Source organism: Sciurus carolinensis, chromosome 3 (genome assembly GCF_902686445.1).
Source record: "Sciurus carolinensis chromosome 3, mSciCar1.2, whole genome shotgun sequence".
In the NCBI taxonomy this organism is placed as follows: domain Eukaryota; kingdom Metazoa; phylum Chordata; class Mammalia; order Rodentia; family Sciuridae; genus Sciurus; species Sciurus carolinensis.
This window is the reverse complement of record NC_062215.1, coordinates 122,076,881-122,104,604: the sequence shown is the minus strand read 5'-3', so window position 1 is coordinate 122,104,604 and position 27,724 is coordinate 122,076,881. Positions and strand designations below refer to the sequence as shown.

The following is a 27,724-nucleotide window of genomic DNA, read 5'->3' as shown; positions in this document are numbered from 1 at the left end:
AAAGGTCCAATAAGGTTTTTACTTGTATTCCCCTTCTCCAGCATTTTCTTTTCTTTCTTTATTATTATTATTATTATTATTATTATTATCATCATCAGCCTGGGTGTATCAATATTTGTTGAAATACTGGAAAAAATTCCATTTTGTTGAAAAATTCCTGACAAGAACTGACATGATAACATACCTTTCACTGATACAGTAAGAAAACATCAACAAGTAACCAGCTCCATACTCTAAACACTGCGTGGATTCGAGCCCAAGGCAGCTGCAGAAGCTCTCTAATAAATATCCAGACATCACAGGTCCTCTGTTTACAAACAGAGACCAACTATATTGAATGGTCAAAATTCTTATATTTGAGTCAGCTTTTACTGATAAGTCCTGCTATTGATAAGGCAGTTGGCTAAGTGTATGTCTGGTTACAAACTAGTTAACAACATCAGAAATGTCATCAGCCAACTTTGGATGGACCACTGATGCTGGCTGGGGCACATTCTTGCTTCTCAGCTTCTGTCCTCAGTGTCACCAGCAGTGTGGATGTAACTCTAGTTACTTGTCTTTCAAACCACTCCCAGGGATCAATCTGCTCAGTTAAGAACATACCAATATGTGACATCTTTTAGGTTTCATTTTCAGTGGGGAGCACTATATATTTAAGAGAACATGGAGTTTAAGAGTCATTGTATTTGCAAAGGGAAAGACCCTTGCAATAGCCCTCCTTCCTACCTCACAATCGGCTCCATTTGTGTCATACATGGTGGGACCATTTTTCTGGCTGCCCACACCCCAGTTCCTCTCCCTGAGTCTTTTAACCGACTTGCTTTTTAGTGGAGGCACAATGATGGTGCTGTGCTCTGCGATGCTTTGGACATGAGCTCTGATCAGCGATTCTCCATTGTTTTAGTCAGCTGTTTTGCTGCTGTGACTAAAAGATCTGACCAGAACAATTGTAGAAGAGGAAAGTTTACCTGAGGGCTCACAGTTTCAGAGGTCTTGGTCCATAGAAGGCTGGCTCCAATCCTTGGGGCTCCAGGTGAGGAAGAACATCACAGAAGAAGAGTGTAGCAGAGGGAAGCAGCTCACATGGTGTTCAGGAAGCAGAGAGAGAGAGACACTCCACTCACCAGATACAAATATGTACCCAAAGTCACACCCCCAATGTCCCACCTCCTCCAGCCACACCCCTTCTGCCTCCTGTTACCACTCAATTAATCCTATAAGGTGATTAATTCACTGATTGGGTTAAGGCTCTCCTAACCCAATCATTTCTTCTCTGAGTCTTCTTGCATTGTCTCACACGTAAACTTTTGAGGGTCACCTCACATCCAAACCAAAACATCCATTTTCCTCTGAGTCATGAAGTTAACACAGGTGAGTGACTCAGAACAAGTCCTGGCACAGCTTGTGCAGCCTGTACCCTTCATGTGGATGAGCATTAGAAGTGATTAATAAAAGTAATAAAAATAATTTTCTTTATACACACTGAAGAGTGGATAGCTAAAACTCCATACCTCAGTTCTTGTGTCCTGATGAAAACTTAGAGTCAGACACCAAAAGTCATGCAAGAGAACTTTAGTATAGGAGAAAGTGAGATGAAATAAGGTGAAGGTAAAGTAAGGATAAAGCAGAGAACATGGTCAAGAAAGTGTATCATCTCCAAGCAAAGAACGACAAAGGAAAGAGTGCTATCTCCAAATTTATTACTGTTTTATGGTTGATTTGAAACCTGGGATCTGCCTTCTATACTCTTTGCCCATCAGTTGTTCAACTCCTCCTTCATGTCCAGTGGTGGAGTTTTTGAACCTAGTTGGTCCTCTCTGGAACTGTCATGGTGGCCGTCCTGTTTAGAGGGGCTTCATCTACCCATCAATCCCATGTTAGTGTGGGCAATGGAGTTGGTAGTCAGTCAGAAGTTACCTTAGTGTGCCTGTGCTACTACAGGAATCTTCTTTCTCAGACATATGGAGATACCTATAGCCATAACACCTAACTTCACACCAACCTCAAGGGACCTGGTCAAGAGTTAGTCCCATTAATCCTTTTCTTTTGACGTATTTCCCAATTAGCTCCTTTCACTTCTGTTTATTTTCTACAAGTTAACTGCCACCATCTGCATTCTCACTACTTTGAAAGTAGTTTAAACTGTGTCCTTGCCATGCATCTCACTGCTCATCTCACTAGCTACCACCTAACGGTGATGACTCATATCTTCTCCAGTAGTTTTTAAGAAGTCATGGAGATGTGCTGCTCAGGAATTCCCCTTTTGGCTCTGAGGACTGCAGATGAGCTCACCCACTCCATCTATGGGTGCCTTTGGTGTCTGCTTCAACTTTCAAGTCAAGGCCACACCTTCCCAGGGTAGCCCCCAGCCAGTGACTGACCCCCAGGAGGATTCCTGCCATTTCCTGCCATTCCTGCAGAGTGGGTGTCCTCACTAGCAATCTTCACTTGTGACTCTTGTTGGTGAGACTACATCATCATCTGAGGGTTTCCCTGCCCAATCCTGCTTCCTCCCCGATTCCTCTCTACGTTTTGTCCTAGTTACATCAATAAACCTTTTACATGTCTGTTTCAGCATTTGCTTCCCAGAGGATTCAGCTGCCACAACTTTTCTGTATCTTAGGCTCTAATTAAAATACTGGCCAGTAACATTTGATTTTACTGATGGTCATATACAGCACCTATGGGGCTAAAGCCCACTACAGAGAAAAACTATTAGGATGTCTTCAAATTTGAACTTTGAGTTAGTAGACTGGTATTTGGTTTTAGGAGAGCATGAAACTATTCCCATCACCTTAGGGCTTGAATTTGAGAAATGTATCCAAAGCTTGAAAAAAAATTTTTTTAATTAACTTACTTATTGCAGTAATCATTGTAGAAAATCTCATGACTTCCTTGGTTTATGATATTAATACTAATGGTTATTATTTATTGAGTATTTACTATATACCAGGAAATGTGCTAAGCATTTTATGTAAGTTATCTCATTCAGTTCTAGAGGGTTATGTCTAAACAATATTAATTCATGAATTAGTTAATTGCTTTTAAGAGTTTCAGCATGAGCCAGGAAGTGCATTAGTACTAGATGTGGAAATTGCTATCTTGGCTATATAATGAATGTATAAAGATGGATCTTGGGAACAGAAATGGAATAGTGCTTATAAATTTATGTCAGTAGAATGTATGCCATACAAGTAATTGTGAACTTTCCAATTACATTATATATTTATAAAAACATTCTTTTCTCTATGAGAAAACACCTTTTAAAATTGTGACTTTGATAATGATGATATAGTTATTCTATATTTGATTTACATAATTTCCATTCATGTATTGCTTTTAAAATCTGACCCATTACTTCATAAAATGAGATGCAGAAAACATTATTCTTATCAGGGAGTATCAAGGATGGGAAAAATTGCCAGAGAATAGAATCAGTATTACTTGATCACCAAGTGGGGATCCCTGGCTATTTAGAATAGAATTGGATTTTATCAAATGCTTTTTCTGTGTGAATTAATAGTATTATATAATTTTTTTTTTAGCATGTTCACATGGTAGGTTACATTGATATTTTTTGAATGTTGAACCATTAGCTTTGCTTGTATGGAATAAAGCACTTGAGGCTACGATAAGTACTTCTTGTTATATTTGATTTTTTAGTATTTTGTTAAGGATTTTTGCATCTAAGTTCACAAGAAATACTGTTCTATAATTTTCTTTCTTTTTTTTTACTACCTTTCATTTTAGGATCAGGATACTGGTAATAATTTAGTGAAACCATCTGGGTCTGAATTTTAGTGTTTTTAAGTTACTAATTGAATTTCTTCAATGGTTAAAGGATTATGTACATTGTTTCATTGTGGTTGAGTTTTGGTGTTTTGAGATTTTTCTCATTTTTAGGGAAAAGAGGAAAACATTCAATGAGAGAGAGGATCACAAAAATATGAAGATCTTACAAATAATTTGAGAGAAAATTCATAGAAAGTCAAGTATTTTTTATATTTAAGATTTGACTTGACTTGTTAATCATGAGTCTACACTATTGTTGCATGCAGTGTGGATTTTTTTTTTCACCTGTCACCCTAATTTCAGATTTTTCTTTCTTTTTTTTTTTTTTTGGCTCTATATATTACCTGAATTCCAAGACCCCAAAACCATGTGTTTCACTTGAAGTCATATTTTAGTCTAAAAAGATAAAATCTTCCTCTGCTACTGAAATAATGCTTTAGGTATATTTGCCTTTATGTATGTGTGTGTGTGTGTGTGTGTGTGTGTGTGTGTGTGTATGTGTGTGTACGTGTGTGTATGTGTGCCTGTGCTGGGGACAGAACTCAGGACCTTGAGCGTGCTCCTACTTGCCACTGAGTTGCTCCCCTCCAGCCTGTATTTTTATGGCAACCTGTTTTACTAAGGGTCCAAGAAGGAAAACGGATTAAGAATTTCAAGTAGAGGAGGTTGATACAGGGAATTAATTAAACAGATGATAGAAACTGAAGAAACTATAAAGGTGATTGTGAGGTAACTCACAGATTAATAACCTCAGAGAAAAAACTTCTCCCAGGGTGCAGAACAGAAGGAAGACATCACGCTACAAAAACTTGTATACAAGGGGAAGCCATAGGACATCTGAGAGGGTGTCATGGGTGGAGGTGTCTAAACACACTGCATATCTGTTTCTCCAGTGACTCAATAGACCCATTTTGGAAGAGACAAATCTAGAAGAGTCATTACTGAATAGTACAAACCTAAAATAATACATTTAAAAAATTCACAGCAAAGGACATAGACAAACAAGAAATAATTCAGTTGAAAGCTGCAAATTAAAAGTGAGTGCTATGGTGACTATTATTCAATAGCAGGAGACTGAAGTTAGCACGGGGCCTACTCGAATTTATTAAATGGCAATATTGCCAATACAAGCAGCAAATAGTCTTGCCTCCCAGTAATAATGAGCATCTAACAAAACAAACTGCCTGTTTTATAAACCTCATATCCAGGAATGTTTCCTTTTATTTCTTTGGGTTGTTCAGAATCTAATAATTTCTTATCGTCTTATCTAGTAGAGTGTAGTAGATACCTTTGCTCCAGCAGCAGCAATACTAAAATTGCAATAAGTCAAATTCAGTTCACGTAGAATGCTGAGAAAAGTTAATTAAATAAAGAATATAATCTTATTTCCTTTTGTCAATGCCAAACAGACATGCAGAGAATCTCCAATAAATGAATTTTTATTTGACAATAAAGAGCAGGAATACAATCCAGGAATACATGCACAGGCTGGAGAGGCCTCTGGTACATCCAGAGTTAAAAGGAAAAGACTGCAAGTCTCCTCAGGACAGAGAAATCTACACAAGTTATGAAGAAAGCACATTGGGACTTTCAGTGCTTGGGTGAGCTGGTGAGCTCTGATTGGTGGACAGTGGCATTTACCATGTAAAGTTAGTTTTAAGGTTGGCAGTTCTGTGAACAGTTGCTAAGAAAAAACATACAGTCTTAAAGATAAGGCAGGCTGTTTTTTCTGGATGATCCTAGCAAAGCAGTTCCTGAATTAATCTTTTGTGACCTGAGCACTTTTGTCCCCCAATGGCCTCTCAGCATTATTTTAAGATGGGTATGACAAGAATAGTTTTACTTATATGCTCAATTTCCATACCTTTACAGTAAATAACATTTCAGATTGGGTTTGATATGATACAGTTATTCATGGTTTAACAATGGGAATAATTCTGAGAAATTAGTCTAGGTGATTTTTATCATAGATTGACTAAGATGAGTACAGTGTCTCCAGGTTATATAATCTTTTGGGGCCATATTGACTGGAACATTGTTATTTGCACATGACTTCTTGAAAGAAAAAAAAGTCTGATGTTTACACTGAAAAGTAGTAAAAGCTGTCTTTTACCTTGTTGATTTAAAGGTACTTGATCAAGCACCACTATGTTCCCCCATTAAAGACAGAGAATTTTCCATTTGGACGTTTTCCAAATTCACTTAAAAATCATCTTCTGGAAGATCTGAGTGTCCTTGTCACAGCATGCACAAAGAGCACCATCCCGACTTTCTGAATTGAAATCATGTGTTGTCATCTGTTGACATAGTGCTAAACAAACTTTCCATGGCAAAGATGTAATGGACCCAGGGCTGGGGTTGCAGCTCAGTGGTAGAGCACTTGCCTAGCACATGTGAGGCACTGGGTTCGATCCTCAACGCCACATAAAAATAAATAAAGTTCTAAAAAAATATATTTTACAAAAAGATGTAATGGATCTGAATCGATAGACAATTCCAGTACATCTGCCTTACATATGGCTGCCATTATTCGAAGCTTACTGTAACACTCAACAGTGGCCTGTGTGAGTGAAGCCCTTGTAATTACAACTGAACCATTCCCATAATCATAAATACTGAATTTACTGTCTTCATTGACTTGATCATATGGCTTTCTCCTTTAATCTGAAGTATGATAAATTATACAATTTTTAGATACTGAAACATTCTTGCATCCCTGGGAAGCACCTGCCTTGGTGCATGACTTATTATTTCTTATAGACTATTACATTCAATGCACCAACATTTTATTGGCATTTTTTCTATGGAAAAAATTTATAGATTGGTCTATAAATGAATTTTTCATACTGTCCTTGTTCCATTTTAGATTTACTGCTAACTTTAGGAAATGGGTTGTATGGCTTTTTCTCTTTCTATTCCCTAAAAAATTTCTGCATGACAGGAATTATCTGATATTTTTCCAGAATTCACCTGTTGAAATTGTCTTTTGATGGGTGGAACTGCAATTACTAATTCCATTTCCTTACTGGCTTTTGGTTGATTTAAACTGCCAAGACTTAGCTGGATCTTGGCAACACTTGTTTTCCTAGAAATGGGTCGATTTCTTTCTCTTATACTTCCAACATTTTTATTATCAAGTTTATGGTATTATAATTATTTAAAATATGTATTTGTGATTGTGCCTCTTTTTAAAAAAAAATCTAAATGCTGTTCACTTGGGCCTTTTTCTTTCCTTGCTAGGACTTTGTCTGAAATATCCTTCTGACGTAGCCCACAAAGCTCAAGGGTTGTCACCAGCTACTTGCTGCCTCAGTTGTGGTTTCTGCTCTGTCACAGGGAGTATTTGCTTACTTATTTCTTTGTACTTTAAAATACACCCACAGCTTTAGCTGTGCTATTTTTCTACACCTCTAAGTTCTCTTTAGTCTGTATTTTATCCTTTCACTTTATTTCCTAGCGTTAGTTACTATCCAGTTTTCAATTTTGCTTAAGATATTATTTTGAGAATAGAGACAATGTTATTAAATTATCATTATGCATTTACCAAATATACAATTATACATGCCTACTGTATACTGGGCATTAGGTATACAAAAGTAAAAAGATAAAAAGAAATTTTCATACTATAAATAAAAATGATTCTCCTATTGTATTTCACAATTACAGAAGAATCATAGAATATGAATACAGAAGAATCATTTTTGAAGTAAAGTATTAGACAATTTCATACTGTATTTTCACACAAAACTATAACTGGTAACTGTATTTATTTATTTATTTTTGGCACCAGGAATTGAACCCAGAGCTGCCCTCAACCACTATGCCAATCCTCAGCCCTTTTATTGTATTTAATGTCTCACTGAGCTGCTTAGGGATTTGTTAAGTTGCTGAGGCTGGCTTCGAACTCATGATTCTGTCTAAGCCTCTGAGCCGCTGGGATTACAGTTACTGCCCCTGGCCTGGTAACTGTATTTTTAAACAGTACTATAATAGCATAATTTATATTCTAAATCCCATAATGAGACATCTAAGTACATGAGACCTGAGTTAAACTTAAAATGTTCTAGACTCATAAGCTGTTTCCTAAAGGGACTTGTCAGTATTCTAAATTTATTGTAATTAGACAACAACATTTCAATCACAACTACAAAATTTCTGACAATATTCTCTGTGACAACTGCAGGGAGTGTGCTTCCAGACTCTCAGAAAATAATGCCTGAATGAAGACAACCCTCACAAGGAAGTTTATCTTACTAGAGCAAAACCAGTGTATTTTTGCTCAAGAATGTCTGATTTTAAAAAGTTAAAAATTGCTACCACTATTCCCTAACAGTTTTTTCAAGTTAACAAAAAGGATAAAGTTTTGCATCCAAAACTGACAATTTTGCCTTTTAGTATTAAAAACCTACAGTTAATAACTGCTGAAGAAATGTGAAGGCTTTAGAACAAAAATAGGTAGTATATTTAATTCTTCTTTCCAAACATGTAAATTGGATAAATGGTCCAGTAGTTTAAGAATGCCAGAACTAGGGTCAGGAATGTAGCTCAGTGTTAAAGCACTTTGCATAGCATGCATAAGGCCTTGGGGTTCAATCTTCAGCACCAGGAAAAAAATAAAAAGGAATGTCAGAACTAAGCAAACTAGTGGTGTGTTCTGTTTTAACATGAAAAAAAAAAATCCTTCACACAGCAATGATCATATTATTTTTCAAGGGTATAAGTCTTGACTATAAGAAAATTAATTACTGGAGCCACAAGTTAATCATACATGATGAAAAGTTCTTCCAGCAAAAGCAATGCTTGCAAACCACTTAACACAACCCTAATTAGCCATCCTTTGAAGCTTCGCATTATGTACAATTAAAGGCATAAACTGAAATTGGTTGACTGACTTGGTTTCCTCTCTGATTAGCCATTCACAGAGACACAGTGATTCCATAAAACTAATTGTTTCCCCTCCCTTTGGAGGTCCTTTATGGAACTTACTAGTTTCAACACTGAAGAGAATTTGTGGTTCCTATATTCTATCAATGAAGAATAGGATCTATCTTTGACTAGGAAGTTTAGTTCTGACATTCCACTGGTACAAGCAGAAGGTAGTGCTGGTTAAATTAAGACCTTTCCTACAATTACTTACACTGTGAAAAGTTATTCAAATTTCAAATTTATTTGTAGCTTTCAAAATCACACAACAGATCTCCATTTAAGCAATAAGTCAGTCATCTGTGGTAAGTTTGTATATATAAAAAACCTAGGAAAACTCAAACATACACACTTCTCTTGCTTTCTTCATGACAATATACACATTGGAAATCTAAGTTCCATACAGTTCTCCTACTGAAGATAGTGAGATTTAGTACAAGCTGCTTCACTACAATGTTTTGAATGTATACAGAATGATGAGCCTCAATGGAAGAGAACCCTATTTAAAAGACATGATTGATTATATCTTTAAAAACCTAAACTGACTCAGTTTATTTCCAAAATAAGAGTTGATCCATGTTTTCAGTTTATTGCCACACAGAAAACATTTTGTAAAATAAATGGTAGACTTCCACTTAAATATTTTTATGTAAAAACCTCACAATGCAAGAAGAGATCACTATTAGGTATGAAGACATCAAAGCCAGCCAGGATATTAAGTAGATGGCAGAATATTTTTGCTATCTCATCCTAAAAACTGTTGGCACATTCATTAACTGCCCAGGTTATAAAAATTACTTAGTCTCCACTTCCTGACCTTCAATATATTTTTATATCCCCACTGCACAACATTAATGCTGGTAGACAAAATAGTTCATTTAAGAATCTAAAAACCTTTCAGGTAGCTCAATGATTTAAAACCAACTAGGAAAAAGCTCTCCCAAAATATTTTTTGTATGTAATTTTCTGTCCATTACCACAATAACAAAGTAAAAAAGTCATTATTAAAAGAAGCAAAAGGAAAGTAATTTTACTTTTCCTTTGAAAACACCATTCCTTAGCTCTTAAATAGAGAAATTTTCTTTCTAATTTTAAAATTTCTAATTTTCTTGGGGAGGGGAAAAAATGTCCTAAGTAAAAACATCAAGTTTATGTTAGTTGTACAAATGTCTCGTTTAGGAAAGAAAGTGAATATTTTAATTCAAAGGATTCTAAACTATTCATTACAAGAAAAAAATTAAACTAAAAAATTATAATACACTGAACTAACACAAGTCATGCACTAACATATCCTATTGCTTCTCATACAATCCTTGATTAAGGAACAGTAGGTTAGGTAAAGTATCTCTTTTTCCAATATTTGGTCAGATTAGCTAAGCCCTGGGCCAAAGACATGTCCTCTAAGTCTCAGGATCCTCATCTCTTAAATGAGGGCACTGGACTAACTGCCCTTTAACATCACTCCCAATCCACAAATGTATGTAATTAGTTTCTGACAGGTACAAGAAAATCTATTCTGTGCCGTGGGACTTGGCTTTTTTTAAAAAAAAAATCATTCATACTTATAGGATGTAATGTGATAATTTGATACATTTATAAAATAGAATTGCTGATTGCTTACATAATCCTTTTAAGAATGAGGTGTTTAAACTCAATATATTCTGCAGATAATAAACACTCCCTGTTTAAGTGATGAAGCTGTGCTTAAACATTTACATTTTTACTTCAAAATTTATGTTCAATGTATTTCCCTGTTCCTTTAAAAGAAGATGAGATATGAACTTCAAAGACTCCTGGACCTGCCAGTGGATGGGGAGACCAAAGGGACAGCTTGGGCTCTGGTTCCAATTCTGTATGACTCTGGGTCATTCTGAGTGAAAACCAGGATGGTACCACCTGCTGTATAGCTCTTTGTTCTGAAGACCCATAAAGTTATAATAAAGCATTTGTAAATTACAAATTACCACATGAATGTGATGGATTGTTGTAATAAGCCCAAATTGATTTTCCTAAAAATCTGGATATTTTTAGAAAAATACATATTTTCTGTCATCACTTAAACAAACTAAAAACAAGGTGACCCCCTGGTTACCTGACTGTTCTCCTACAGTCCTTCTGTTCTGTGTCTCATCGTGCTCTTAACTACACCAGGCTCAAGATTCAGTATGTCTCTCCCAGAGTCTAGAAATCTGACCTTCAAATAAGTGGGAATCCAAATCTAAAGATCTCTGTTATCTTAGCAAATCTAATGTCACCACTACTCATTTTGAAAGAGTAGTTCTAAACAGGCCAGGCTTCAGACTCACCCTGGAAATGTGTGATCTCTGGGCTGCAGCCCAAGAAGTTCTGATTCAGCAAGTGTGGAATAGGACACAGAAAACTCTAATGTTTTCAAAAAGCTCCCCCAGGTAATTTCAACAACTAATTAGTTCAGTTTAGGGGACTCACGGCTGTAATTTTAGTAGCTGCTAGTTTGTTTTTAGTATACAATTTTTCCTTACATTAATCCTAAACACACTCAGGACAGATTATCCTTGATCTTGGCTTAGATTCACAGGGAACTAGTCATTACAATCCATTATAATAAAATGCTCAATTAACTTCAGAGCAAAGACAATGCATGTGGATGCTCTGGTGGCTGTGCCTACAGCTACAACTGTGTTCTGCTTTACCTATAGTTGGTCACTAGGAAACTTGACCATCTTACTGTGACTACTCAATAAAGAATGGCAGAACTCCTCCAAATAACAGAAAGATGGCTAACCAGCTAATGAGTATTATTAAAAAAATGTCTCTCGCAGACATAAATGAAAGTATTTTTTTAAAAAACTACACAGCTTCCTGTGAGAAATCAAGACTTCCACATTTCTGAAGTCCACCATAAGAAGAAAGTTGACCAAAACTACAGTTGTTTAAAAATATGTTCAATTAACTGTGAAAATATATGTGTAAGATAGGTATAGTTTTATCCTTTAGGAGATTTAATAGGCACAAATGGAATTCAGTTTCCATTTATTCTACCCAAAGAGTTAACTGTGAAAGTGACACATGAAGTATTTGGTATAATGGAGTTGAGAACACCATCCCTTCCAAATGTAACACAAAAACACACTGAACTTTCCAAGTGTCTCAAGTGCCCTTAGGCACTGCGGAAAGTGGTCATATCCTTTGGCTCTCTGCTGGGGACACACCAGTCATCAGCCTCATGGTTGGTGTTGTAATGCTTCCAGGCAGCTTTGTTGTACACAGGGAGTCTCTCAATCGATTCTGTTGACAGAGCCTAAAAAAAAAAACCAGGACCTCTAAGTCTGGCTTTTTGAGAACTCTCGTTGAGAAAACATAAGACAGAAAAAAAAATTACTATAAATTCAATAAAACTCTATTGTTAATCATAATACCATCCACATATTTGCTTTATGTATGTATATATTTTGAAGTGCCCACATTGGAAACAGGTTATTTACTAAAACTGTGGCACCAATTGATGTACGTATTGATTGAGTTTCCCAAGTCGCCTGGAAGCAGATGGATTCAAATTTTACACAAATATAGTAGATGCTTCTTATAAAACACAAACCAGACCAGAAGTTACTACTTGAAAAAGTTAGTTTAGTGCAAAAGCAAAAAAAACCTTGATATATGTACCTTAATATATGTACAAAGATTTAATGAGATATATTTTAATACTGGAAGAAATATTTTTTCAGCACAGTCATTGTACACTAAAAAATTCATCATAATAGTATCAATAAATATAAAACTATGTCTAAGGCATTTTGGTTTCACCATGAACAATTCTTGGTCCTGGGTTTTTGATCTTGTGTTTTCTTCTGCCATTAAAGCTACCAATTTCAATCACACCACAAGTAATTTCTGGATCATGTTTAATTTGAGGTTTCAGTACATGGTTACCATCAATTCACTGTTCTATCTCAGCTTCCTATAAACCACTAGAACCTGAAATGGTATTCCTTGCTATCCTCTTCAAGTTAGGATTTTTAAAATTTCAAACTCAAGGTGCCACCATCCCCTAAGATGTAGAAAATAATGAACTAGAAACTTCAGCCTGATAGTGCAAACTAAGGTCTTTGATGTTGATGATTTTAATGATTCAGTAAGATTTACTATTTTCTCATTTTTTCCAAGATGGAACTAAACACCTTTTACCAATGTTTATTTTTCTCATATAAATTCGTCAGCATTTCCTATAAAATAGGTGCCATCTAGTGGCCATAAGAGCAAGTAGCATCACTAAATAATTAGGCACAAACGGCCTGCCACTTAACCAGTGCTTTTTGTTTTGGTACTGGGGATTGAACCCAGGGGGCACTTTACCATGGAGCTTTATTTCCAGTTCCTTTTATTTTTTTATTTTGAGACAAGGTCTCATTAAGTTGCTTAGGGCCTTACTAAATTACTGGCCTTGAACTTGCAATCCTCCTGTCTCCGACTCCCAGGATGCTGGGATTATATGCATGAGCCACCCTGTCCAGTGCTTTTTTAACTAGTGATGGGTCTCTATGTTTCTGCATTCCAGTAAAATCTACTGAAACTTCAATAAGCACATTGAACACCCAAGGCCACTAAGCCAAGCGCTGCTGTTCTGCCAGGTAAGCAATATGCTCACCAAGAATCACCTGAGCTTATTCCAAATCTGTTTATGCAATTACATCTGTCATTGTAATCAAAAATTTAATCAAGTATTACATAAACAATGTGCAAAAAAAGGGGGACGGTTCTTTGAAAACTAAGATACAAATTTTGGAAAGACTCATGAAGAAAAGTCACAAAAAATTTCAGTCAACTCAGAGTGAGATGCTATCTTTAAAGGATTGCATAAAAATCCAGAAAGATTAAGCGATTGGTTGTTTCTTTGTTTAAAGAAACTAAAATGATGAACCGAAAGTATAGCTTGTTCGAGAAAGACAATGTGACAATCCAATCTGCAGACCCTGTGCAAAGAAAGAAAAGGCCCTGGAAGTGTGTCAAAAGGTGGGTGGTTCAATTTGTTATATTAAGATCAATGCTGTGTGATATAGAACTTTATGCTTCCCTCCTTTAACCCAATATTTTTCTCAATAATAAGCACAGTCCTGATCATGACAAATAAGAATGCTTGTTTCCCATAGACCAGGGGATCAACTGTCAAATGGATGACATCCCATTTAAATGTTCTTTGTATTGTATTTCAACAGCATGAGGTAAAATAAAATTTCATTACATTTAAATGTTGGCACTTTTTTTATAATCAAAAGAAATATTATTAAATCAAGAAGATTATAGTCATTACCTTAATGTAAATAACTGCATCTGTTCCGTAGCCCTCTAAGGAATACAGCTTTAAGTCTCCTTGAAAGTACTGCGCATAGAGACGTGATATGGGCAATCCATAACCAAAACCAGCCTGTTTGATGAGAAAAACAAAATTCTATTCAGACAGTCACACACTGAAATACTTTTCTAATTAGGATAAACACCACTGAGTACCCCAGGGCTAGCAGAGCATGTATCTAACAAATCTGTTAATATGTAAGTATTATTAATGATTAAGCTGAAGCATAGTTGATCCCCTTTGGTTATTAAAACTCTTCATTCTTTCTATAAAAAGGTTTATGGAGGTCTGGAAAATCACATTTGCTTTTCTTTGCTAGGCTCCTCTAGGGTTCCAAAACTGCTTTTGGCAGTATTATATAAAACTCGTTATCTTTTGAGAAGCAGAAGAAAAGCCTTGTTGTAGCCTTTCTACATATCTCATGACTCCAGACCATGAATTTCCAGCCTGTGTTCTAAACCTGGAGATCATCTGTAATAGGTCTACTTTCTTAAATCTCACTGAGGCCACTTCCTTACTTACAAATCTTCACTCCTACTCCTACTATCCTTACTCACTGCCTTAGAGGTAAAAAGGCAAGCTTCTAACAAGAGCTTTCAAGGAACTTAAGGAGATGTGCTTTCCACTTTCCAATCCAGCAGAACCACTTCTCCTTGTGTTACTTAAACATTTACTGTTCATCCTGTTCCCAGTATCTGCACTGGCCTCCAAAAAATCCTACTAACTTTTTTTTTTTTTTTTGTAATTTTTTTTGTTGTAGATGGACACAAAACTTTATTTATTTTATTTATATGTGGTGCTAAGGATCAAACCCAGTGACCCACAGATGTGAGGCAAGTGCTCTACCACTGAGCTACAGTCCCAGCCCCTACTAACTCTTTAATACAACACAAAATGGATATTGGTAAAAAAACAGTTTCTGTTATTGAGTTTCGTGTTCAATGACATTCCATAGGGAGTGTTGTTAAGAGTTTATGGTGGGGGCTGGGGTTGTAGCTCAGTGGTAGAGCGTTTGCCTAGCATGTGTGAGGCACTGGGTTCAAGTCTCAGCACCACATAAAAATAAAATAAAGGTCCATCAATAACTAAAATAAACTTTAAAAAAATTTATGGGGACTCAGGAATCTGTTAACAAATGCAGGTTCTGGCTTTACCTTCCAGCAACCATTAGTTGACTTTACTAACCAGAACTGTTTACCCCTCCAAATCAACTATCCAATTTGCATACTTCTCTCTGTTCTGGGAAGTAGACCTAAAGAGATTATGTCAATGGATCCCTGTGCCCTTTGCTTCCAGAGGGTCCTGTAAATGGGAAACCCAGCAGGAGGTATGAGGAAGAAAAGGAAGGGTATTCATTCCCCTGGTTCCTTCCCTCTGAGGGGCCTTAGGTAGGATGCTCCTCCTCCAGAGTCAACAGAGGCTCTGCAGCTCTTTCCCCCTTCTGGGTTCTGCTAACTTCATCTTTCAGTCCCTTTGATCCAGGGTGGTTACAGTTTTGTAATAAAGAAGGCCTATTTACAAAAAGACTAATCATATAAGCATGAGTTAGGATGTATAGGAACCCAGTTTCCCTGTAAATAGTCCTTCTGTGAATTATCATGAGTGAGCTACATGTCTTTGCTGTTGGGATTCTGGCTGATACATTAACTGGTTCCAGAAGTGGCCTCAAGAAAATGCACCAGGAGGTAGCTCAGGTTCCCATGGTACCTGATACACTTTATCACTGCTTCTCCTGTGACCACACCTGAGGACTCATGAGGTGTCTCCTATGAGCAGTTAAGAGAAGAAAACGAGCATGGGCCTAGTTCCAGTGGATCTACCCAGCATACTTGTATCAATCCATAGTGGGCTGCCCTTCACTATAACCCTTTTGGAGGCAAGAGAAGGCCTGAAAGATAGAAATCCCTAATATGGGCAAGGGCAAACAGGCAGGTTGGTTGGCTGGCTTGTCAGGAACTCGGAAAGAACAAAATTGTTAACTGATAAGTTGGCCTGGCAGACAGATCTATGGATGCTCCTCTCTGAATGGGTTTATGGTGTGAAGATGTTCTGTCCATGCAAATGCCCACCAGCAGGCATCCATGTGGAGGAAGCTCTGCATAATCAGGTGGACAAGATGGCTACTCCTGTGTTTATCAGGCAGCCTTTCTCCAGCAACCCATATGCTTGCTGATTGGGTCCACTGACAAAGTGGTCAAGGCAACAGGAGGGAAGCTCCATAAGAGTCTAATAAACAGTTATGCCCTGTCCAAGACTGCAGCGACAGAGGGAAGCCTGCCCAGAAATTCACATAAATCTTGAATAAATACTTGCCTGTTATTTATTATGTGCCAGGCACTACAGAAAGCATTTTTTTACACATATTAATTAACTTAATCCTCACAATTAACTCCATTTTTAAGCTGGAAATACTGGGCATTGAACGTTCAATAAATGATTCCCAAGGTCACACTTCCAGGCTGTGGTGCAATCAGGAACCAGACAGTTCAGATACAGAGTCTGGGCCCATTCACTATGCCACGCTCCACAGAAATTCCCCAATATCTCCAACTACCAAAGAAGCATCTCCCTTCTCTCCCCTTCCTTCTTAAAGTCAGAATTCTAAAATGTCTATGGTTTATCACCTGCATTTGACCCTTGACACATGGATGTCTTCTCCTGGGAGCAACATCTCAGCTAGAGAAGCACATTCCTTTCAAATTGGTAAGAAGCAAACTATTTTACAACTGTAGTCACAGAATGTCTGCTGTGTGAAAAGTAAAACTACTAGAATGAAGTCCTCCTGGTAACTTCCTAGGAAAGGGTCTAAAATAGGTCCTTCTTATACATTATAGCCTGATGCCAATATATATGCCACAGAAGTATCAAAGCCTGGGAGAACAGAATTCTTCCAGAATTACAGAATAAATATTTGGCAAAGGGCTGTTTTGGGGGCTCAATATCAGTAAAAATACCATTAAAATAATTATAATTTGAGCCTAATTCATACTGATGATTAAACAGATCAGAATTTCAGTCTTGTTTCTATGTCTAGAATATAAGCTCTTTCTTTTTTTTATGGTGCTGGGGATCGAACCCAGGGCTTTGTGCTTGCAAGGCAAGCACTCTACCGACTGAGTTATCTCCCCAGTCCATAAGCTCTTTCTAATTACAGATATCTGAAGGAAAAAAAATCAACATTAAAGATTAAATCAGTATTGATCAAATTCTAATCAAACCAGTAATTTATTTTTCACATTAGAAATAGTATATCAAAATATGGTTTATCACAAGAAATCTGCTACTATATCACCATCAAGTCCAGCAACAAGAACTTCAAAACAATAATCTGTCCTGTGTCAATTTCAATTAAAAATAAATAAATCAGCATTCTTAAGGCTGTTTAAATTTAGAGAAAGGTGTTTGTTTTAAGAGCTCCTCTTCTTCCCTGAAGATGGCCTACACCATTGGTTTAACTGGTTTATCCAGCAGTGAGAGGCTGCTGGAGGCAATTCACAAAACCACATTTCATTCATTTCTGGGTCACATACCAGGGGCGCTGCGCGGGAAGTCTCCACACGAGGCCGCGGTGCAGTTGAATACATGTAGTTGAAGAGCCTGTCAATTTTCCTCAAAGGAACACCACCTCCTCGATCACTCATCTAAGATAAGAAAGGATCATGCTCCGTGACCAAGTCCCATCAACGGCAAAATAACAACAAACCCAGTGTTACAGTTTAACTGCTGGTGGGAGACTACTGCTTTTGAAAATGAATACCACACAGTCCAAGCTGCAAAGACAAGCATTTCCCTCATGGTGTAGCTAACAACTCCTCTACTATGTGAAATTCTAATATATAATTCATTGTGGTGGCTGTGTGTAATTCCTGAAGTCTCACTAACAAACCTGGGCACAAGCTAAACCTATCCTGCATTAACAATCAAGTTGTTATTCCTTTCTGGTAGGCAGCAGAATAACTAGGATCAAATTAGAAATGCAAGTACACTGTAATCCCACAATGCCAGTTCCAGAAATTCACCCTAACAAAAAACAGAAAAGTATGCAAAGTATGAGAATATCCATCACAGCTCTGAGTAGCTAAGAGTGGACGGCAACCTAAATAGGGGATTTAGTTAAGTAAAGAACATTCTAAAATAGAATACTATTAGCCATTTAAATGTTCCATAGAACTAGTTGTACTGGCATGAGAGAAGTCTACAGAATATTGTTAGGCAGCAACAAGCAAGTTAGAAAATAGTACTTATAATTCTAAATTTTGTAAAAATCATATCATAAAAAAGGTATAAAATGATATATAATCTTGGCTTTGGAAGACCTGATTGTCTTCTTTTGTGCTTTTAATTCTGAATTTTTTTTCATGATTATTTTTATTATATTTTTTAAAAAGTATAATTTTCATTTTTTAGGGAAGAAAAAACAGTAGCCCTTCATTGTGGTCACATCTAAAAGCAGTTTTACAAAACAGAACACTGGACAACTTTCTGGTGAGCTGTAAGGTACGTAAGTCTTTATATTATTCTTATGTCATTTTCAACTCAAATAATCATATCATAGATTGAATTGAGTAATTTATTTATACATTATTTTTAGTTTTTCTTTACAGTTAATATGAACTTATTTTCTCAATATAATACAGATAATATTCTAATCTACTATGGCCACTTTCATTTGTCACAAAATCAGAATTGATTCTATAACCTACCATGTTAATGTGGTTATCTTATGCAAACAAATGTTTTAAAATATGCATACAGATAGTATATTTATAAAGTTTAGCCGACTAGGTTATAGTTCAGTTTTTATATATTATTTTAAAAACTTTACAGTATGCATATATTATTTTAGAACAGAAATTATGTAACAATTATAATTTTCTTATTTTATTTTGTGATGCGAGGGGTCAAACCCAGGGCCTTGCACAAGCTCGATAATCACTCTACCTCTGACTAGAGTCCCAGCCCTATTTTAACCTTTTTTTTAATATCTTTTTTTTAAATTGTAAAACAATCTGTCTTGAAATATCATTTGAAGATCTACTTCTAATATACCTAAAACTAATTATAGTATAAAAGTAGATAAATATTTTATTAAGAACTTGTTTATAGCATTATGCTTGAAATTGTTCTTGGCTATGAATTCAAAGTCTTGTAAAGTGACTTATTTTCGTAAGATGAACAAAGAGCTCTGGGTATTTTCAGAAGTCCATTGATTTGTTTTATTTGTGCTTTAATGCAATGCTCTGCTGCATATTTTCTGATAACATGAGTAAGGAGTGTGGGTGTTCTGTAAATATTAAGTAAGTAAACAACATATTAGAATAGATATTAAGATAAAAAGGCAGACTTGACTAAATATTTCCTGGTTTTCCTTAATTGACCTTTGGTCAGAGAGACTGCAACAATGTGGCAGGTACAAAACAAGAAGTGATTTCCAGCTGTCAGCTGCCTGAGAACACCAAAGGAGCTGGGCATTAAGGACAGTGGCCTGTGACAAGCAGCATTTCCAAGTGGGGAAAGGGGCAAACTAAGCCATGGGAACTTTGAAAGCTAGGTATAGTGGTACAAACCTGCAATCCCAGCTACTCAGGAGGCTGAGGCAGGAGGATACCAATTTTGAAGTCAGCCTGGGCAAGTTAGCCAAAGGCTGTCTCAAACTAAAACTGGAAAAAGGCTGGGGATGAAGCTCAGTTGTAGAGTGCCCCTGGGTTCAATCCCTCATACCATAAAGTAAAATAAAATAAGAATAATTTGGAGAAGAAATACCTAGGATGTGAATATAAGCCTTTGTCAAGGAAGGCACAATGAAAGAGGTAAGTAATGCCAACAGGAAGGTTGATGAAGAAAAGCTTACCAATTATTTTAAGTTTTCTCTTCAGTGAACAAAATCACCACTTCTCAATGTAATCTAAGCTGCCATCTCTAACTTCCTGTTCCTCATAACATTGGGCTCCCTGGGCTAATTCATGTGAATTTCAGGCCCAGAGGAAAGGAACCACTACTGACTTGATGACAGCTCTAAGTCAGGGCACTTACCAGCCCCGTACATGCCAGAATTCCTGCCGTCTCTTAGCAAACAGCCTTTACACTGTCAAGTGTGTAAAATCACCAGGAGTGAATGAATCAAGACATTTACATTTTAATTGAAAAGATGTGTGGCTAAAAAGAAAAGAAAAAAGAAAAGACATGTGGCTATAACTCCTATATTTATTTACTGAATATAGACCACACTTAGAATCTGAAAGAGTAGCTAGGGTTGTAAGACAGAAATAAAACCAACTCATCTACAAGATTTTTAGCAAGAGGGATAAAATATGGAAAATGTCAATAATATGGACAGAATGTTGCTAAAAGAATAGAAGAAAAAACAAAACAAACCCAGGCCTAAATTTTGAAAATACAGGATAAATAATGGGGATGAAGCTCTATTGAAAAAAATTACAGCAACCACTTAACATACAAAGAGAGTTTTGAGAGGAGATGCACTCTGTGACCTTGGATATGAGGAGGAAGAGCAAAGGATGGAAGCAGAGCCTAATATAGGCAGGCCTTCTACAGCGGCTTCCAGCACTGTCATTTCAAGACCCTAATGATACTTGCTATTTTATTTTAAAAAGTGCTACTGAGGTATAATTTACCTATCATACACTCATTTAAAGTATACATTTCAATTGTTCTTAATATATTCACAGAAAGAGTCCAAACATTATCATAGTCAATACTAGATTATTTTCATCACCTCAAGAAGAAACCCTAGAACTTTTAGCTGTCACACCTGTGAGAAATAGAAAGTTCAGTGGTCCATTTTCAGAATATATTTAGCCTTAATTGGGATGTAAGATCCAATTGTAGCCATTTTAACTTTCCTCTGCCCACCCCAATTTTAAAATTCACTAATTGTGTAGACTGGAACCCTTAGTTCCTCTGACCAGGGCAAGGAAGAGTGCTATGTTAGGGATAAAAGCAGGTACACTGCCCATCCAGGTGTGCATGCTAGTCAGGATCCTTAGCATGCTCTTCTGGCAGAAATTAAGTTTGCCTTGTCCACCCACTTTGGAGCACGTGTTTGATTTCCTGCAGCACCTCAGTATTTCTAACACACACCTGGACAACCACTAATCTACGTTCTATCCCTATGACTTTATCTGTTCTGAATATTCCATATAAGTGTGACTTATAATTTGGCCTTTTGCAGTTGGTTTCTTTCACTTAGCATAATGTTTTTAATGTGGTAACATCTATCATATAGCATATATAAATACTTCATTCCTTTTATTGCCAAATGATATTCTATCACATAGATATACCACATTTAGTTTACCGATATTTTTTGTGTGTGCAGTACTAGGGATCAAACTCATAGCCTCATGCATGCTAGGCAAGTGCTCTAACATTGAGATACATCCCCAGCCCTTTTTAAAGTTTGAGACAGAGTCTGGCTAAGTTGCCCCAGGCTGGCCTCAAACAGGAATCCTGCGTCAGCTTTCCAAGTAATTGGGATTTATAGCTGTGTGCCACTGCACCCACCTTTGTTGTTCTATTTTTAATTTTTTTTTTTTTTTTTTTTTTATTGCAAAAGATCAAACCCAGGACCTTCCACATGGCTAAACAAGCATTCCACTGAATTACATTCCCAGTCCTTAAATATTCCTTAGCTGATGATGTTTGGGTTGTTTTCACCTTTTGACTATTACAAATAATGCTATTATGAACATTCATATATAAGTATTTGCTCGAATACTTGTTTTCAATCCATTGGGCTTAATTTGTAGGAGTGGAATTGCTAGGTGATTATATACATTTCTTTACATCAAATGAACAGAGTCACTATGCAAAGTCTGTCCATCAGCACAGAAAGAATCTCTAAGTGTCTAAGAGCTCGGGGAACCTAGATCCATATGGTGACGGAGGACCTCAACCAATGGGAGGCAGCCACAGAGGAGTGTGCTGAAGTGCACTGAACATAAAGCAAGAAAAGGAATGGGAAGGAACCTGCCACAGTGCAACATAAGCACCAGAGCAAAAGACAAGATGGATATATTCTGAACCAAATAAACTTCAGTGGGCAAGTAGCTGACACTATTAACAACAACAAAAAAACAGAAACATTATCATCTGCGTTAAAAAAAAATTGCCAAACATTCATATTATTTTTAGAGCAAAATGATTTGCTATGTACTTATTTATTTGTGGCCTTGCCTTAATAAAGAATAGCCAAGAAAGATAAATAGACAAAAAGAAAGTCAGAGGGAAGAATGCAGAGAGCAGAGGCAAATTACTTTTTAAAAAACTACAATTAATATCCTCAGGGCAATACAAGAAAACTAGAACATAATACTGTGAAAACAAATAATAAAAATGAGAGTTTTTAGACATTTATAACAAGATAATAAGAAATAAAAATTCAATAGAAGGGCTGGGAACTTAAAGTCACAAAAATCTCATAGAAGAAAAGATTTAAAAAGAACAGGAAATGTTGACATGACCTACAAATAGTCCTAAACTTTATGAAGTGATTTGTAAGATAAAGCTACATTACCAATTTTATATCATCACATTGCAACAGTATTTAAAAAGTGGTCAGTGGTTAAATTACAAAATGCCTTGCTTTTTAAAAAAAAGCTAGTTTATTTTGTAACTGTAATTCACATTGGAATTTTTGGTGACTGAAAAAAATTTTTGATGACATATCCTTTCAAAAAAAAAAAAAAGGAAAAAAAGATAAGAAAAATCAAAGGATGATTTCAAGAAGCCCCACATCCTCTGAACATGGCAACCAGAAAAAAGAAACGGTAGGAAGGAGAGCATCAAGGAAATAATGGACAGTCCAAAGAGTTCAGCTCAACAGGTAAGAAAAAAGACATGTGGGTCAGATCATGGTGCGACTTCAGAACACAATTGAAAAAAGATCTTGAGAACATCAGTTAAAACATACAAAACTAAACAGCAAAAATTGGCTGCATATGAAAGAAGAGGAATTATAATAAACATGTCTTCTCTCAAAAGAAACAGCCAGAGGGTCATCAGCAAAAGTAGCAGAGAAAGGAACTCCAAAAACTCTCCTCCGACCAGATGCCAAGAAAGGCAAAAATCAGCAGAACCAACTGTCAGAATTCTAGAAATTAACCAAAGGCTTTCAGTCATCAGGGGGAGCATTTATTTAAGGAAAACAACCAAATCTCTGCAACAACAGTGAGTTTTGTGGTGTTTTAAGGTGTTCTGTCCCCTCCCCCCCACGACCCCATCCCTCCCCTTTTCAATCAAAAACATGGTGTCAGTGTGAAACCAGCAGCCTGGCAGTACTGGGAACACTGTCTTTATTTGGTCCAACTCTGAGCTCCCAATTCAAAAATCCTGCATACACCCCTCGTCCCTCAAAACATCTGTCAAAAATAATTATAAGTAATAGATTAATGTGAGGTTTGCCTAAGGCAGTGGACAAGCCAGGGCTAACAATGAGGCTAAAAAATTGCTTAACAGGAAAAAAGAGGAAATGAGAATGCCATGGAGCTTTGAAAAGCTCAGTGACAGCCTGGGAATCTAGAAGGCCACATTCATACCCAGGGCCATGCATAAGCTCAGGAAAGACCTTAGAAGGCCTTAAGCTCTTTATCCAAACTGACCTTCAGGTTCAATGCAAGCAGGATCTAAATGTGAAGGCAGGGTTGTCAACTGCTTGGCTGAGTGCTGAAGGTATGTTCCCAACAGAGTCTCCTGGCAAAGACTAGGAGACTTACTGGTTCTAGTCATTTAAGGAAATCTCAGTCCAGTCATTAGCTGACCACTAAGCTAAATGAGCAGAGTCTTCAGGAGCCACTTGGAAAAAAAATATGGACTTTATAGGATTAGTTCAAATTATAAGATATGGAAAGGAACAAGAAAGTATGGCCCATAAACCAGGGGTAGAAAGGAATTAATCAATAGAAACCTGTATCTGAGGGAACTCAGACTTAATAAACCAAGGCCTTAAAGTAGTTATTTTATTTTATTTTGTTTTATTTTATTTATTTTTGTGGTGCTGGGGATTGAACCCGGGGCCTTGTGCATGCTAAGCAAGCACTCTACAGCTGAGCCACATCCCCAGTCCTAAAGCAGTTCTTTTAAATATATTCCAATATTAGAAAACACTAGGATGATGTCTTGCCAAATAAAAAAGTAAAAAAGAGATAACAATAAAAGATATATATCCCAGATCCCCAGTAGAAACTACAGAAAGCACCTAATCCAGTACATATTTGATTATTCCTATGTGACTGGCAGCATTGCCACACAGTGTCACAGTTCATCTGTCCTTTCATGTTTTATGCCCCACTAACTCTTTCACATCCCTACTCTTACACTTTGGGGTCATTATTAGATAAAATAAGCACCACCATACTGCAACAGTCTATCTTATAAATAAGACAGACACTATATGACTATAGATGTGCAGCATGTACAGGATGGGTATGCTGGATGAAGGGATATTTCATATACTGGAAGTGATAAAGTAAGATGGTCCAGAATGGGGCAGGATGGTGTAAGATTTCATCACAATACTCAGAATGACATGTAATTTAAAACTTAAGAATTGTTTATTTTGAAATTTCCATTTAATACTTTCAGGCCACAGTTAACTATGGGTAACTAAAACTATGGAAAGCAAAAATGAAGAGAAAGGAAGACTACTATATAGCAATAAAAAAAGATAAAAATAATATAAGAGAACCAAATTGAAATTTTGGGGTTGAAAAGTATAACAAATGAAAAATTCACTGGAGGGATTCAATAGCAGATTTGAACATGCAGGTGAAAGAATCAGTGATGATCTTTTCTCATGCTTCTCTCTCTCCTACTCACTTTCTCTATCCTCCTCGCTTTTCCACTCTCTCGAGCACGAGCCCTTTCTCTTTCCCTTTCTTTTCCTCTCATTTTCTCTCTTACCCTGCAGGGAGATACTCTGTTTGCTTAATAAACTCCCTTATGTGATTTCCCACGTCCAGCGTGGTTTTCGTGGGATCCCTTACATTGGTGCTGTGACTTGGGATGGGTCCTTCCACTGTCTCTTAAAACTGTCTCTTAAGCAAGTGGAAACCCATCTGATGCCCCAGTGACCTCCGGACACAGCCCCACCTTCCATTCACCCGGATGCTCAGCTTTTTGCATGCAACACCAGACTTCAGATTGGTGAGTTCCCTTAGACAGATCCCCACTCTAGACCACTTAAACACACCTCTGCTGACCTGAGAAGTGACCGTCAAGTGTCCAGGGCTCTCGAGGCAGCTGAAGGGTGGGGGTACCCCCAGCCACAACTTTTATAGTTATGGCTGGCCCCTATAGTCGGTCTTATCTGCCAGGTGGATTCCTGATTTTATGGTGAGATTCTCTCTCAGGGTTGAGGCTCATCTCACGCTCGCACTCGCACTCAAAAACCCTGATATCAGGTCCTCAACCCTTCTCGGCTTTTGCCCAGCACACACATTGGTGCTTGTGTGACGACACAATCAACGTGCTGTCCCTCATCTCCAGCCAGTACACTCTGGCCTCAGGATGCCCTGGCCACAGACTTGGCTGTATCAGTCCCCACCATGGGATCTGGGTCCTCCAATCTGGCAGATTCAACCCTGGGAACCCTTCGCCCGACCCCCGGCTTAAAGCCATCAAAATTCATTTGTGTAATGGCACACAGCTTGCGTGAGTGAGTAGGCAGATGGAAAGGGATTCCTTATCTTCAAGTCTCTTCTTTCTTGCTTCTTGGCTCTTCCTGCAGGCTCAGGAGCCTCCAGCCTGTTTCTCTGTCTTCCCCTGCTTCTCCATCTTCCCCTGCTTCTCCATCTTCCCCTGCTTCTCCATCTCCATTACCCCGTTCTGTTTCTGCTTCCATGCCCTGGCCCAGCCCACCTAGTCCCCCTGCCACAAGGTCCTGCATACACTGGTGTGGAAGGAGTAACCAGCCCAACCATCAGTGGCATATCCCAGTAAGGAGTATAATATAGCAGCCCCATTTCCCACAAGTAGTGAGAGATAATTGTTTCACAATTTTCTGCATCCAAACCTGAATTGATTACTAACCAGGAAAAAGGGTTAAAAGGCCCTAGGCATCAAGTTTCTGCTAGAACATTTTAGCCCCTTTCAGATCCAGATCTCAGTCAAGGCTTACATTGAAATGTAAATGGAGGAAACCAGAATGCTCAGTGGGAGACCAGTCTCAAACCCAAGGAAAAAAGTGTCCATTTAAAATTTCTCCTGGGCTGCAACTCAGAATACTTTTTCTCTCCCTTTCACCTCTTCTCTCTTTCTCATTTTCTTATGCTATAATTAATGACCATTATTTTTCTTCTAGGATTTTGTTTTTCTTAAATGCTATACTTTTGAGCTCACAATTTTGATCCTACATACCTAGGTTAATGATTTTTGATCAGTTCTTTTTATCCAACTCGAGTTATTTTTGAACATCTGTTACATTGCAACGGAGATAAACATTACAAGGCCTTTGCTTTTGTGTTAAATATAAGCGTGCATAAAAATTAAAATTTTAAAAATGGATCCAAATATTTTTAATTCACGTGATTTAAAAAGGTTCAATTTAAATTGGGTAAACTAATAGAAGTAAAATGTCTTTAAAATTAACTCACAAGTCTCTAGGTGGTCAAACTAATAAAATGTTGATGTTTATAAAATGTCTAACATTAATTTTTCTAGGACTTTTCTTCAACAGTAAAGAGACGGCAAATATTGTTTACACTTGTCTGACATCCTGTGTTTTTTTTTACACTTGTCTGATATTTTGTTTTTTTTTATAATAAGATGAGTGAATTAGAGTTGACATGTATGGAATTACTCAAACGTAAGAGACATCTGATTAATTTACAAAGTTATTCCATGGGGTAACATACTTAAACATTATTCTTTGTATATTAAATATGTTCATATTTTCCAGGTATACAAGCCTTTAAAGCAGAAAATTTATCAAGTTGCTATTCTTCAAATTAAACTTGTCTATAATGGTAAATCTATCATTTAATGTTCTATATAGGACCTGTCATCAATAGGGTATATGTAAAATTTGTTAAATGTATTTCTAAAAGTTATTGAGAGCCTGATTTGTTTAAAGGTTAAGCATGAAAGCATTTTACCATTTTGCCACACAAAAGGAAACTTAAAAGCTCTCTCAGCCTTTCTTTAATTCATGTTTAGATATAATGTTAAATTGTGTTAACTAATGTTCATATAGACTCAGGAGTCTATATATGTAAACTTCTTAAAATGACATTTAAGAAAGTGTAATGCGCAGTAGCAAAAATGGGACAACAGTGACTGAGATTGGGGTCTCTGACCTCATGACTGTGGCATGCCTGGTGCCTGGGGGTGCTCCTGTGCAGGGGCACAAGATGCCTAACTGCTGTGGCAGTACATTGATCTCAGGCACACAGCCCTTGGGCAGGAAGGAATTCTTTTGCTAGATAACCAGTGTTTCATCAGTTCCCTTCTCTGATTCCTGCCCACCTTACAGTAACTTTGGATAAAGATTGCTGACATAACTCTTTAGATCTGCATTTCCATCAGAGAACAGAACTAAAAGCCCTGCCTTACCCAAGATAAGGCTCTGCCTCACAACTCTGCTGTACATTAGAATGGCCCCAAAGTAAGCCAGACTTTAACTCATTTAAAGTTGTGTTCAAAAGTTTGATGTTTGCTGTA

General features: G+C 37.1%; 1 protein-coding gene across 1 annotated transcript in view; it reads right to left on the bottom strand.

Moving 5' to 3' along the window:
- Positions 1–11,710: 11,710 nt before the first annotated feature.
- The window catches only part of Pdk1 (pyruvate dehydrogenase kinase 1), a 36,723-nt gene continuing 20,709 nt past the window's right edge, over positions 11,711–27,724 (bottom strand). The window contains exons 9-11 of the mRNA XM_047545165.1: positions 17,578–17,688; positions 14,006–14,119; positions 11,711–11,995 (exon numbers count right to left, since the gene is read on the bottom strand). Of these exons, the coding sequence (XP_047401121.1) occupies positions 11,855–11,995; positions 14,006–14,119; positions 17,578–17,688 (366 nt within the window). The 3' untranslated portion in view covers positions 11,711–11,854. The remainder of the gene's footprint in view (positions 11,996–14,005; positions 14,120–17,577; positions 17,689–27,724) is intronic.